The sequence below is a fragment of the Pelobates fuscus genome, chromosome 6, assembly GCF_036172605.1.
Source record: "Pelobates fuscus isolate aPelFus1 chromosome 6, aPelFus1.pri, whole genome shotgun sequence".
NCBI lineage: Eukaryota > Metazoa > Chordata > Amphibia > Anura > Pelobatidae > Pelobates > Pelobates fuscus.
In genome coordinates, this window is record NC_086322.1 from 284,027,620 (window position 1) to 284,043,610 (window position 15,991).

The following is a 15,991-nucleotide window of genomic DNA, read 5'->3' on the forward strand; positions in this document are numbered from 1 at the left end:
GAACCCACCACAAACACTGCTCTAAAAGGCAGAAGTTTGATGAAAATGTTACCTTATTGCTAACAGAGGTGATGAACATGTATTACTCTAATTAAGGATGTGAAGTGGTGTTTACATCAAGTTATGGTTCACCCCACTGAAACTTCATTCAGTGTTAATTCCTCAAAAAGGATTCAACCTTGAATGGAAGAATGGCACCCGGGGACTCTAGACACTATAACCAATTCAATGAGACTAAACGGTTATAGTACCTATTGTGTCCCTTTAAATGTGTGACACAAAGGATTACCGGAAGAAAGCAGTATGGCCAAAACATTGTGTTCAGTTGAATCCCGAAAGGATGTAGGTCGTTCACTAGAGCAGCTAAAGGTCCCAGGGTTTTGCAACAAATACTCCACCTCACCACAAACTCAGTTAGAGAATTCCACTAACAAGGACTCCATTTTTGGGACATTGGCATTATTTTGAGTAACTTGGCAAATTGGGAATTCCAAAGATGCCCACAGTCCAATCTACGCCAAATTACAAAACATAGGTTCCCAAGTCTGTTTAATACATTTTCCAGGGAGATTTGCTTAGACAGACCTGCCATTTTTGTCTTGCCAGGAACTTTTTCATACGTTCCTTTGACAACTTTGTGGTGTTGGAAACATCTTGGTCCTTGAGCCAGGGATGATCCAGTGCCTGGTCAACGGTGAGACGAGACCTATTGAGTAAGAGTGATTTAGAGGAACAGTTTTCCTTTGAAAATATAAACAAAAAACCTTCTCCGGTTTTCTCAACCTCCCAAAGTCTACTTTGCTCACCTCATATTTTTCTTTAGCAGTCGCCTGATAAAGTCTTTTGCCGAGTCAGACAGGACAGCATCTGTTTCGTCATCGAAATCCCAACAGGCAGACGTAACATTCTGCAAAGTCTCTGTGTCATTGGAACCCTGAAATGGTGAGTCCCCACTTACTCTGTGGAGTGAGAGAGAAAATATGAGAGTTTAAAACATGGAATAAAGAAGCACGTAAAATAAAAGGCGTAAAAAACCAAAACAAAATAAAACAAAAATAACACTTCCATATCACTGTGTGGGTATTATGCCAATGGTGTGGTGTCTGGTTGCAGGAGAATGGTCTGAAATATGTACTTACAGCATATTTACACTAGTGTAAGTTCCTGACAGCAATACCAAGAAGAAAAGTAAGAGGAGCATCGTACTGAAAAAATACGGCAAACAAACTATATCATACGCTCAATACTTTAGCTATTCATCCAAAAACAGCTTGTTATCGGATTTAAAGAACACCTTAAAGAGCACCTGGACCTGCCAAGATCTACAGAATTTTGCTTCACTTCCACCTTCTGTTTGCCAGAGCTATTCCCATGAATTGCCATACCCATTAGAACTTGCATAAACGTCAATGTGAACACTCCTTGTGAGTGCTACCCTGCATGCCTCTGTGCTTTGCATAGGAAACATGCATATGTGTGAATCAGTGCGATATAATTTGCACATTTGTTTGAAAGAATTCAGTACCAAAAGGATGCAGACAGGGAGGATAGTGGCGTATAGAGCTGAAATAATTACATATACATATACCTGTAGCCAACACATGTCCTCAGAACCTTGGCTTAAGGATTTTAAAAACTATAGCTTTTATAAACTCTGGAATACTTATTCAAAATTTACTACTTAATGTACTACTTATTATTTCCCTTCATTTCTTCATTTAAAAATTGTGCTCTATTCCACCCCTCCCTATATTCTTACTACTTAATTGATAACCATTATATCTTCCATCCTGATCTTCTGTTTTTTAAAGTTGGTGCATTTATAGTCTTGTTATTTTATGCTCATTCTTTATGATTTTGTCAATTGTTTGTTTTGCTATGGTTACTTCTTTCACTGATAGTCTTGTAAATTTACGTTCAGTGTTTATGACTTTCACCTATCGGATCCTTCATATCTTTTTATCACAAATGTTATCTCCTCTGGTTTTTCATCTCTAATTACCTCAATATCTCCACAACCCAAGACACTCTGAATGTAAAGGTGGTGGTGTAGGGTCACTCCTCTCACTTCACTGTTCCTTCAAACCGCTACTTCCCCCTCCCCCCTCTTTCCCATCATTTGAAATTCATTCAATTTGCCTCTTCAAACCCTTCTCTGCTAACATTGCAGTTATTTATTGCCCCCTAGTTCCCGTCTCCTCTTCCTTGACAACTTTGCTGCCTGGCTACCCTACTTCCTCTCCTCTAATATTCCATCCCTAATTCTCGGGGACTTCAATATTCCTATTGACCTCAACAGCCTCTAGACTACTTCCAATTACTTCCTCCCTCGAGCTATCCCAGTGGGCTAGTTCTCCCACCCATGTAGCTGGCAATACCCTCGACCTCATTTTCTCTTATGCATGTACCATATCTAATATCTGCAACACTCCCTTTCCTCTCTCTAATCACCACCTCTTATCGTTTGCTCCCAAGTACTCCCTTACCCAACAATCTCAGCCTAACCCCCCTTAACGCATGAGGAACCTTAATTCTATTGACCTCCAGCAGCTGTGAGCTGATATTGATTCACAATTGCTATCCATACCTTCCCTCTCCTGTCCCTCACTGGCCATCTCTGCATATAACACTACCCTCATTTCAGCCTTGAACGCTGCAGCCCTGCTCGAAACATGCACTTCGAGGAGGACACGCCCTGAACTGTGGCATACTAAATAGACACACTACATGCAAAGATGCTCTCGTTGTGCTGAACGCTCATGGAGGAAGTCTCGCACTCAGTCAGACTTTCTCCATTATAGATTCATATTGTGTTCATACAGCGCAGCCCTTGCCCTCACCAAACAGTCATACGTTTCCTCTCTCATTAGCTCATGCTCCCAAAATCCCAGGCTTCTCTTTGACACCTTTAACTCTCTTCTTCGCCCTGCTGTGGCCACCCCCCAAACTGACATTACAGCCGATAGCTTTGCATGCTACTTTACCAACAAGATTGAACAGCTAAGGAAAGAATTCACCCCACCTTGCCATTCTCTTTCTCAACCACACGTTGATCATGCCTTTCCTACCCTTCAGACTTTCTCCCCACCTCTTGCCCGCTCGATCCTGTCCTATCTCACCTTATCAGATCGCTCTCCCCCTGTCTTGTGCCTTCCTTAACACACATCTTCAACTGCTCTCTCTCTTCTGGCATTGTCCCTGCTGACCCTAAACATGCCACTATAGTGCCTATCCTGAAAAAAAAGCTTCTGGAAAGACTTGTCTTTACCCGTATGTCTCACTTTCTCAATTCCAACTCTCACTTTGACCCTCTTTAATCTGGCTTCCGCCCTCTCCACTCTACTAAGACTCCTCTTATCAAAGTTACTAACGACCTAATTGCAGCTAAATCCATACTCATTCTTCTTGACCTCTGTGCTGCCTTTGAAACCGTTGATCATGCTCTCCTTCTTCAAACTCTTCAATCACTCTGTCTCTGTGACTCTGTCCTCTCGTGGTTTTCCTCTTATCTCTCCCAACGCTCATTCAGTGACTCCTTGATACTCTAATGATACCTCCTCCCCTTGTCCTGTCTCTGTTAGAGTCCCCCAAGGCTCTGTACTTGGACCCCTTCTATTTTCTCTTTATACTGCCTCTTTTGGAAAACGTATTACCTCATTTGGATTCCACAACCACCTGTACGCTGAAAACACCCAGATATAAATCTCCTCCCTGGACCTCTCCCCTGCCGTCCTGCAATGTGTCACTGCTTGCCTTTCTTCCATCTCTGACTGGATGTTCTCCCGCATTCTGAAACTAAATCGCTCTAAAACTGAGCTCCTTGTCTTTCCTCCTCCTAACACTGATCCTCCTCTTTCACTCTCCCTTCAAGTTGGTGGTATTCACAGGAGTCCATCCTTGCAAGTGTGCTGTCTTGGCCACATACCCAGTATGTTGCCAAATCCTGTAGATTCCTTCTTAAAAACATAGCCCGCATCCGTCCCTTTCTTACACAAGTTGCTACCAAGGAGCTTGTCCATGCTCTAGTAATTTCTCGCATTGATTATTGTAACCCTCTCCTAATTGGTCTTCCCAAAAGCCGTATTGCCCAGTCCGTAATGAATGCTACCGCCAGACTGATTTTCCTCCCTAGTTGGTCCTCTCACATCTCACCCCTCTGTCAGTCCTTACATTGGCTCCCTGTATCCTATAGGAGTTAATTCAAAGTGCTAACCCATACCTATAAAGCACTAAACAATTCTAGCCCCTCATATCTCTTCACAGATCCATAGGTATGCCCCTTCGCGGTCTCGCCGCTCTGCCCGTGACCTTCTCCTGTCCGCTGCTCGCACCCGTACGCCCAACTCATGTTTGCAGGACTTCTCGTGGACGGCTCCCTTCCTACCGCCATCAGACTCTCACATAGTCTTCAATCATTTAAGAAGTGCCTCAAAACCCATCGCTTTAGGAAAGCTGATGGCCTCCCAGAGTAACCTCTACCTCACATACCTGTCTCTTGCTCTCTCCTAAAGGGCAACACTTTACTCTCTCCTCCAACTCTGCTTCACTCCCACCTTATTTGATGGCTATTTCCTGTCCTAATGGGTTTTATTCCCCACCTCCTACAGACTGTAAGCTCGTTTGAGCAGGGTCTCCTCTTCAACCCATCGTTCCTGTAAGTTTTCTTGTAATTGTCCTATTTATAGTTAAATCCCCCCTCTCATAATATTGTAAAGCGCTACGGAATCGGTTGGCGCTATATAAAAAGGCAATAATAATAATAAACAGCTAATAAATTTACTGGTTTGAGATCTCACGTACAGGATGTAGCAGATAACTCCCAGGCTCCATATGTCAGTAGTGAACCCCACAGGTTCAAAGGCGATAACCTCCGGGGCCACAAACTCAGGGGTGCCATATAATACAGTCAAGGGAATGCCAGGGGCTAAGGTGGAAAGGAAAACAAAGATTATTTCTGAGCATATTGAAGTTTCAATGTGAATAGGCAGCATAAATACCCTAAAAAAACCAACAACAAAAAAACAAACAAAAAAAAAAAAACAACGAAACAAAACAACATGCTTGCTTTTGGAAAAAAATGTGCAAAGATTCCTATGTAAAGGAACTATCTAATGTTAGAAATGCAATCACGCATTTCTAATGTCAGAGTGTGAGATATGACCAGTAAGATTACGGGTCCCTCCAAGAAGTAAGAAAATAAGGTTTATAGCTTACCTTTAGTCCCCTGGTGTAGCAGTCTTGTTACACCAGGGGACTAAAGCTGTCAGCTGTCACTCCTCCTCTGGTTGAGATCATTGTTACTGATGATCTCACCCAATCCAATACTTTGCCATAAGGAATTGCATATGTACAGCAATAGCCGTACTTTGCCACTCAGTATCTCCTCAGAGATGCATTGACTCACTGCAGCTCTATGGAAAGCACTCTGTCTCCAAGCATAGCAGAATGTAAGAATTGGCTGTTTGAGTTCTAGCCACTGGAGTTGGTGTTAGGCAGCAATGCAAACACTGCCTATTCTCAAAAAAGGCAGTGTTTGTCCCGGCAAGCTCAGTAGTGTAGACTCTTTGCCATAAAACCGCTACATTAAAGGACCACTATAGGCACCCAGACCACTTCAGCTCAATGAAGTGGTCTGGGTGCCAGGTCCCTCTAGTTTTAACCCTGCAGCTGAAAACATAGCAGTTTCAGAGAAATTGCTATGTTTCACTGAGGGTTAATCCAGCCTCTAGTGGCTGTCTCATTGACAGCCACTAGAGGCCGCTTCCCCGATTCTCACTGTGAAAATCACAGTGAGAAGACGCTGAATCTCGATAGGAAAGCATTGAGTAATGCTTTCCTATGGGCGGTTTGAATGCGCACGCCTCTTGCCGCGCATGCACATTCGGATCTGACGTTGGCAGGGAGAGGAGATGTCACCAGCGCCGAGGGAGCCAGGCGCTGGAGACAGGTAAGTGGCCGAAGGGGTTTTCACCCCTTCAGCCCAGCGGGAGGGGGGCCCTGACAGTGGGGAGGACCTAATGACCCTATAGTGCCAGGAAAACGAGTTTCTTTTCCTGACACTATAGTGGTCCTTTAAGCGGTTGTGTTTCTGGTGCCTAGAGTATTCCTTTAAGAAACTCAACTTATTGCCCACACTTGGGATAGACTTTATGAACTAAGATAGAACGTGAAGGTTCCAAATCAACTAGCACTCATCTTTATAGAATGTTCAATCTGTGCTACAAAGGTTAACTTGGACCTGCAACTTGTTTAGCATTAAAGCCTACCTTTTGAATTTTCCATGAATGCACAGTATAAATACTGCATATGATTAGAATACTGCGTTTTCTAATGTTACTATAGACAGGCACCTCTCTTGATTGATACCGAGGGATGTGGCATGGTTAGCTCTCTATGATATAGATCAGTCTTGGTTTGATAACCATTTTTTGATACTGGATAACATATTGGAATGATATGCAGACCTATCTGTCTCCAGCGAGAATGTACAGCTTTTTTTTTTATTTATCCCAGCAAGGACAATAAAATGATTTGGAAGAAATACTTTGCTTTTGTCTAACCTAGTTCCTTTGCCAGGCCGAAGTCTATGATCTTCACTCTAGTGCTGGATTTGTTGACACAGACTATGTTTTCGGGTTTGAGATCCAAGTGGACTATGCTCTGCTTGTGCATGTACCCCACTCCGGATAGAATCTGGGACATGTACTGAACACACATGACCTCTGTGTGCTCAAAATCATCTGCAACAATCCGCTCAAACAGCTCTCCTCCTGCGATACTACGAAGACAAGTCAACAGAGAGAAATTCATTTAGAAACTATAGCAGTAAAAAAAAAAAAAAAAATAGAAATAAAATCAGAGGCAAGGTTGATGGGAACGTGTTGACATTACGAAGATAACGGAGAATTTAGAGAAAGAATGAAGTGTGCAGTTTGGAAAAGTATATGGGTAAAAAACAAAACAAAGATAAAAGACCGAAAAACAGCAAAAGAGAAAAGAAACAACGGAATGATGTAAAGAAGGCAGAGACATAAGAGATTAAATGGAGGAGCAAAGTCGAGGCAATAGGTGGAGCACAAAAAAAGCAGGAATATGGGAAACTGGAATTATAATGAAAACAAAGTTTAGCTACAGAATGTAGGGAGCAGTAATAGATCCAAACTACAAAAAAAAAAAAAAAAAACAGAGGAAACAGATGGAGAACCCGACTACAGAAAAGTAGGAATAAAAATATAGTCCAGCTATGGAATGGAAAACGAGCAGGGGAAAGATACAGTAGAAAAAGAATATAAGGATATAATTGTTAAAGGATATAGCAAGCAAAAAGGAAATGAAGAGAACAGGAGACAGATGGAAGCAGGTGGAAAATCAAGGGTTACCCACAGAATGTATTTGTAGGTATAGTGTGAGTGAACACGGGATGAGTGAGCATAGGTATATCGTTTGAACTGGAAACACTCACAATTCCATCACCATGACCACACGACCAGGCTCCAAGAATGCATCCACGCAGTGCACCAAACGGGGGTGATGGAGCTTGTTCATCAGCTCTACTTCTGCTTTAGCATTCTCCAAGTCTTTCTTTGACCGTGTCTTGTAGAATTTTCCAGCCAGTATTTTACCAGTAGCCTTCTCCTGTAGCTTATATACCTGTCCAAACTTACCCCTGTGAGAAAATGGAACATAGATCGGAAATGGAGAAAGAAGCACAGATCAGGCTTTGTTCTAATCCCCAAGGCTTATAAAATAAAAAAATACAAAAAAAAAAAAAAAAAAAAAAAAATCACATTTCATTAAAATAAAGAAAGAAAGAAAAAAAGTTACAAAAAAAACTCAAAAAAAAAAAAAAAAAAAAAAGAATTACAGGGTGAGGTTGAAGTGACCCAAAAAGGAATCCGGGAGATGCAGGGAAAAGCATACAATATTGACAAAAACAGGGGAGAATGTTAAGAAAAGGGGGGGGAAACAAATGAGAGATATGAATATATATATTAAGGTTAAACTTTTCTGATTTTTAGTTTAGATCAGCTAAATACATGCGTGTCTCTTGCACAGGCCAGTAAGGACTCCTGTTCTTTCAATGCTTTTTATAGATTTCTCAAAATTTACAGCTTTACCTATTCTCCCCAACTGCATTACAATATCTTGGCGGCGTTTTATAAATTTTTGTTTTTATAAGGAAATTTTGTCACTTTAAAGTACGAGACAACGGATCTATGGACATGCCACATGGTGGCAGTATACAATATCTCAAAACAAAGTGAACACATTTCTTGTATTCTATAGCACGGTTTCTAAAACTATTAAGGAGAAGTATATCTGCAGGACAAAAATAAATAAATAAATAAAAAATTAAATTAAATAAAATGAAAATTAAAAAATCCCCAAGTACCCCTGCTTTGAAAAAGTAATTTCATGATTTGATTTAAATTCCAAATGAAATGCGTATACACTGAAATTTACCGTATATACTCGAGTATAAGCCGAGTTTTTTAGCACATTTTTTGTGCTAAAAAACCCCAACTCGGCTTATACTCGAGTCAATAGTCTGTATTATGGCAATTTGCATTGCCATAATACAGACTGGGGGCTGCAGAGATGTTACTTACCTCTCCTGCAGCTCCTGTCAGCTCTCTCCTCCTCTGCGCCGTCCGTTCAGCACCTCGGTCAGCTCCCACTGCAAGTGGCTCTCGCGAGACTTACACTGTGAGCTGACAGAGGGAGCTGCACGGACGGCGCGGAGGAGGAGAGAGCTGACAGGAGCTGCAGGACAGGTAAGTTACAGCTCTGCCAGCCCCCCCTTCCCCCCACTGAACTGCCAATGACACTGGACCACCAGGGAAGGAGCCCCCCTCCCTGCCATGTATCAAGCAGGGAGGGGGGACGAAAAAAAAATAATGAATAATAATAATAAAAAAAAAAATTAAATAATAATACAATAATAATAATAAATAAATAAAAATAATAATAAAAAAAATTAAATAATAAAAATTTAAATAAAAAAAAAACACCCACCCCCCACCAAGGCTCTGCAACTCTCACACACTCACGCTGCACTCATACACACACGCTGCACTCATACACACACGCTGCACTCATACACACACGCTGCACTCATACACACACACTGCACTCATACACACACACTGCACTCATACACACACACTGCACTCATACACACACACTGCACTCATACACACACACTGCACTCACACACACACTGCACTCACACACACACTGCACTCACACACACACTGCACTCATACACACACTGCACTCATACACACTGCACTCATACACACACACTGCACTCATACACACACACTGCACTCATACACACACACTGCACTCATACACTCACACTGCACTCATACACTCACACTGCACTCATACACTCACACTGCACTCATACACTCACACTGCACTCATACACTCACACTGCACTCATACACTCACACTGCACTCATACACTCACACTGCACTCATACACTCACACTGCACTCATACACTCACACTGCACTCATACACTCACACTGCACTCATACACTCACACTGCACTCATACACTCACACTGCACTCATACACTCACACTGCACTCATACACTCACACTGCATTCATACACACACTGCATTCATACACTCACACTGCATTCATTATACACACACTGTAAATAAATATTAAATTAATTTATTTTTTTAGGATCTAATTTTATTTAGAAATTTACCAGTAGCTGCTGCATTTCTCACCCTAGTCTTATACTCGAGTCAATAAGTTTTCCCAGTTTTTTTGGGTAAAATTAGGGGCCTCGGCTTATATTCGGGTCGGCTTATACTCTAGTATATACGGTAAGTTAATTTCATATGGGAGAACAGGCCTGATTAAAAGGTAGTAAAGAATATTTAAAAAAAAATAAATATATATGACAAATGTGAATATTATGTATATAAGGACAAGTGTATGAACTATTAATCTGAAGTATAAAAGTAAAAAAAAGAAAATAACACAATAGTTACACACACACACACACACACACACACACAGAAAACTGACACACACACAGAAAACTGACACACACACACACACACACACACACAGAAAACTGACACACACACACACACACAGAAAACTGACACACACACACACACACAGAAAACTGACACACACACACACACAGAAAACTGACACACACACACACACAGAAAACTGACACACACACACACACACAGAAAACTGACACACACACACTCCCCCCTCTGGACACAGCACAGAAGGCACCTGCTATTCACTCAGAAATTGCAAAGCTGTGACTGTAAACAAGTTGAATTTGTGCAAGATATTTTTGCCTAAATGTTTCAATTTGTTTGAACAAGGCATCCGAATATTTACATAGAAGAGGTTTATTAACCCTTGCTAGTGCATTCTCTGAACTGAAGGGCAGTGTGTGTGCTTCATTGCAGTAACTTCGCTGGGCACTAGCAATCTCTAGATGGATATTGACCCCAGATATAAACCGAACGTTTTCTGTAACACTAGGGGGCAGGAAGCTATATGACAGTCAAAACTCCCAACGGTTTCTAACTTCATTCCGTACATTCCAATGTTACAAAAGAATGAACAGAGCAATAGTTGGCAAGGTATGGCAATGCCATTAAAAAATAAAGAAAAAATACAAATAATGATGGGTTTATAGTTAACAATTGTTGACCATAACCACGACATCTAACTGTATGGATATAGTACACAGAGTCTGTATATGAAATACCCCCAGTCTCCAGTGTATTTACCGCAAGGCTGACAAGGCATTTGCCTTGGGCGACACTTTCAGGTGGGCGTCAAAAGAAGCCGCCCCCAATCGCCCTGGCAAATGCCTTGCCAGCCTCTTGTCCTGGGGGGCCCAGGATGGCTGGCTGGTCACCTCAGGGCCCCCCCCCAGGCTGGCATGCACTGATGTGGTGGGCAGCGAGGGAGCACTCTCTCCTGAGCTCTTCCCTGCTCAGCTCCCTCGCACGCACAGCAGTGATGCTGGACCAGGAATATGACGTCACTCCGGCATCACTAACAGGCACGTGAGGGAGCTGAGCAGAGGATCAGAGCTCCCTCGTCGCCCGCCTCCACCGCTCACCTGTCCGCCAGACTGCCTGCTCGCCAAGCTGCAGCCAGCCCCACTGGACCACAAAAGTAGGAGCCTGTGTGGATTGAAACTTAATTTTCTTTTCTTTTTTTTGCTGGTGAGTGTGTGTCACTGAGAGTGTATACGTGTGTCAGTGAGTGTGTAACTGTCTGTCGGTGAATGCATATCTGTCAGTGTATATGTGTGTGTCGGTGAATGGGGGGGTAACCTGAGTTTTGTCATGCCTAGGGCAGTACAAAACCAGAATACACCACTGCCCCTAGTTCGTGTCAACAGCCCAGCCAGTTTGCTTTGACTCCGCTAATGTGGAGTTTTCCTCGAGGGTTGCCCAAAGTTGAACATGTGTACATTCATTGCTACATTATTGGGGCCCAGCAGTTTTTGTCAAACTGCTCTTAACCCCTTAAGGACACATGACATGTGTGGCATGTCATGATTCCCTTTTATTCCAGAAGTTTGGTCCTTAAGGGGTTAAACAACGTCATCCAAATCAAAAGGCACTGCACCTTCAGACTGAATTATAAAATGTAGTCATTATGGTGTTTAATACATATATCAGCAATACTGTAAGATGTCTATGGTCATTCATTGCGGGATCACTCTCACTAACAGACCCAGAACTTAATTCATCACAAATTAGTAAACCCAGAACACCCAGCTTGAGAGATCACTCACACTCCCAGCTTCTCCAGCTGACTGTAGAAATCGCTCACACGGTCTGTGGAGTTAATGGAGACTTTAGTGTACTTTATGGGTTCCTCATAATCGGACTCTACATCTGTGAAAGGAAAATGGACAAGAAGTCACACATACTGAACACAAAATGGGCCACTCCCTGGTGTTTATTTATTGTTATTTTCCATAAGGTTCTCGATCACTCAACCCCCTTTCTGGCAAGTTTTGACCATGATGTGGACTGCATCATGAAAATTGCAGTCCACAAACATTATGCAGTGCAACAATCAGCCATCCTTGGCCTAGTCAATACAAAATATCATCTCCTTTATATCTTTAAATCCCTTTTAAACCGTTAAATCCAAATATCACTTTATCTGAAATTCAAAACACATTTTAGAACCCTCAGTTTGATATAAACTTCATGAGTTAACCTCCATTGCAGGCCATGGTGACCACGTCAGATTCTTCTCCTTCCTTGCTCACTCCGTAGATATTTGCAGCCCGTACACGGAACTTATATTGAATGCCAGACTCCAGTCCCTTAGTGACTTGATAGGTGGTGTCCACACAATGGTCTGCAAGAACTTGCCAATCTTCCGCCTTCAGTCCAATAGGTTTCACTTCAACCCAGTAATTCAGCACTGCACTGCCACCATCATAACATGGTCCTGACCACGATAGTGTAAGGGAGGTGGAATTTAGAGCTGAAATTATCGGCTTCCCCAATGGAGGTGAGGGTGGCTCTGCGAGCAAGCAAGAAAATGCTTAGTTAAAATAAAATTTCAGAAATTATTATATTCAAGTCAACAAGGTAATAATATTAAAGCAGAATAATAGCAAAGTGCCTAAATGTAACAGTGAGTAAAAATGCCTTGGTTTACATGACAACTGTTTGAAATTCATGACTATTTCCACAGAAATACTAAAGTTTTGCCTCGATCAAGAAGGCTGCTTATAACAAGAACATTTTTGACCAAGAGTTACTGAGAACTGGTATTGTGGTTTTAAAGGACAACTGTCACCTCAAAATTATTTTTAATATAACAATCGTTTCATCAGGTATTGGAAGGAAATGTGAATAGATTTATTTTTTAATGAAGTATAAAAATAAATAAGAAAAATCCTTCTTGCTTTTAGTATAGGACAGGATGCTTCAGCCATATACATACACCTTTGGTCAGACAGTGTTTGAAAATGGTTAGTCTCTATGGTTTTCCCAGCTTCACTTCCTGCACAGAAATGGGGAAGACCATAGAGACTAACTGTTGGTTTGTATACACAGTCTGACCAAAGATGCATGTATATGGCTGAAGGATCCTGTCATACTGGTATATAAGGTAGGCATGACTTTTCTCTATTTTTTTTTTACATATACGGTACTTAAATTTTTTTTAAAAAAATCTATATTTACACACTTCTTTTCAAACCTGATTATTACCCTAAAAACAAAAATTGAGGTTACAGTGGTTCTTTAACATTTTGAAATGATATGTACAGGAGTAGATATAGTAAACTCTTGCACATTTTATCTTAAAGACAAAAAAAATAAAAAAACAGTATATAAAGTCACAGTTGCAGGTACATATGTAAAGTTTACATAGATAAAAAAAAAAAAAAAAAGTAAATTAAAAACTTGGAGAAATGCCTCAACGTTTGAAGCTGAAAAAGAAGACCAAATTATCTGTATTATACTACGGTCACGATATCTAGTCACCCAACACGCAGTGTTTATATGATAACAGATGTGACAACGCATACTGGTCCTTAGAGTGTCCGGGTTTAACATTGTTAGATAGAGAATGGTCAGGGGCAAGTAAATTCAGGGAAACCAAAAATCAGGTAGGCCAAAAAAATAAAATAATCAACAGCCAAGTAACAGTACTACAGAACGGAGAAAATTCAGAATAGCCGAGATTAATATACCAGAAACACAGAGCACTATTGGGCACCAAAACTAGAACCACAACAGGGCAATGATACTTGCTCTATGGTGTCTTTATATAGTCGGTAACTTTAATTCTATAGCCATGCTCCCAAAATTCTAAAGTTTTGGCAGACCGTGACAACATTTGCATCATAATGTCAGCGTGCCGCATCATAAAAGGTGGGCAGAGCGACAGCGTCTGAACCACTGAGAAGAGGAGAGGGACTGTGGAAGTATCCCTCTCCACCATATGGGCGTTACCGGGCTATGTAATAACGTGGGCAAAAAAAGGTACTGTGACAACTCCATATAAAAAAGACATATGTTATGCCAAGGCTTGAAAAGCTATATTAAATAAATGTTAAAAAAAAAACCCCCATTAAGTTATGGTTTTCCTCCACATATAGAACGGACAGATTTCACACGTATATTCAGTAGCGATAGCAATTCTGGTAATAAGATCATGCAATAGACCATGATTGCCATTAATAGATTTCTTGTTAAGATCCCTCCTGTAGACACCGAAATTTAAAATCACAAGTTTACATGAAACCAAAAATAGGAAAAAGTATAAGTTGTGTGCGTTAGGAAAGGTAAGAAAGAAGGATATGAAAGAAGATGGTACTATATTTGTGAAGGAGAAGTCCAATTTCATGAAGTGCTAAAAAGGTTACATCCACGTATAAAACTATTAAGGTTGCCGACCTAATAATAGAAGCCAGAATATGCAAAGGTCTATATGGGTCAAGAGGCGATCCTCCATTCAAATGGCTTTTATACTTGTTTTAAAGAGTTTACTCCAAGCACCAGGAACACTTCATTGATTTGAAGTGGTCATGGTGCCTGGAGTCCGTATGTGCAGCATATAACCAGCCCTTAAACTTCAGGGTTAGCTATTATGCATCTGGCACCAGAGCATGCCCTCCTTTCCCTCAAACCTCCCTAATGATCCTTGGCTGAGTGACGTCGGTTAAGGGGGAATCAGGCTGCAGAGAAACTTGAACTAGGCAATAAAAAGGCGGTACATTTTTATTTTACATTTGATGGCTATGGACCACCTCAGAAATGGTTATTCTAACCAAAACCAGTAATTTATAAAAACACTTTTTTTGGTTGGAGTAATCATATAAGGGAGAGCACGGAGATCTTATCATTGCTACTCAAAACACCTCAGTAACCAATCAAGTCCTACTGGCACTGTAACTGGTTTTTCAGTAGGTACCCTATACCCACATTAAAAAAAAAAGTGGGTAAGTCTCCCTCCCAAGACTAGATCTCTAGAGATGGAGTAAGGTGGTGTGGTGCCACTGATGCCATTGGAATGGAATGGGATTCATATGTCCTTTAAATGGCAAGATAACAAGCATCTATATCCATGGGATTGCTAAAGCACTCTTGCATGGGCTGGAATGTTCAGGAGAAGCCTCTCCTGAAGAAGCAAGTAGCAACAGAGTATAGTGACTTCATCTCCCTCTGCCTGTTCATATCATTACCAGTCCATTGCAGTGCTTATAGTTAAGTGGTGAAGACAACTCCATCCACCTGCTGTGTACTGGTTTTACGAGCACTATGTTCCTCAAGAGTATCGTGTCTATGCCCGTTGCCCTCCTGATCTCCATTTAATTTGCTTAGGACATTAGATACGTTTTACATATTACATGACAAAGATTTGGGGCCACTATAGAGTCTCTCCGCTCTTCTCTCTATCCAATATTATTAGTCCCTATTCAGAAAGAATTGAATATTGCTGCAATTAAGCTTCTGTTCCCGCAGCTAGAGGCTCTAGGCAACTTGACGTTCTTTGTGGTTTTGCCCAAGTTCTTTTCTTTAACTTTTACAGATGGGTGTTTTATTTATGCTATATCTACCTTGGATGTTAATACTTGTTACCCTATTTGTTTAGACACATCCTTTATTGCCAAACATGGTAAAATCCTGAAAACTCCAAAGATATTTAAATACTATATTACATTACTTTTTGGAACTTTTTGCTCTATTTTAAGTTCTCCTGTACACCAGTTCCCTCCACACAGGCACATTTTATGATTGGCTACGCATATACAGGCTCCAAAATGTTTATTATTATTATTTTTTTTTTTATTAAACCATGTATGGCAGCCCCAGCCCCCAACTTCTGCCAGTGGTTTAGATCAAGAACACATCAAATAATAATAGCAATAGAAAATACTGTTGTCCAATGACATAAAACATACCACGCCAGCACAAACGGTAAAAGGTAATCAAACAAAAGGCAAAA

General features: G+C 41.1%; 1 protein-coding gene across 1 annotated transcript in view; it reads right to left on the bottom strand.

The window, feature by feature from the left end:
• The window catches only part of LOC134615002 (myosin light chain kinase, smooth muscle-like), an 81,427-nt gene that overhangs the window by 4,462 nt on the left and 60,974 nt on the right, over positions 1-15,991 (bottom strand). Inside the window, exons 9-15 of the mRNA XM_063459328.1 lie at positions 12,242-12,553; positions 11,808-11,910; positions 7,463-7,666; positions 6,561-6,778; positions 4,801-4,924; positions 807-959; positions 586-706 (exon numbers count right to left, since the gene is read on the bottom strand). Of these exons, the coding sequence (XP_063315398.1) occupies positions 586-706; positions 807-959; positions 4,801-4,924; positions 6,561-6,778; positions 7,463-7,666; positions 11,808-11,910; positions 12,242-12,553 (1,235 nt within the window). The remainder of the gene's footprint in view (positions 1-585; positions 707-806; positions 960-4,800; positions 4,925-6,560; positions 6,779-7,462; positions 7,667-11,807; positions 11,911-12,241; positions 12,554-15,991) is intronic.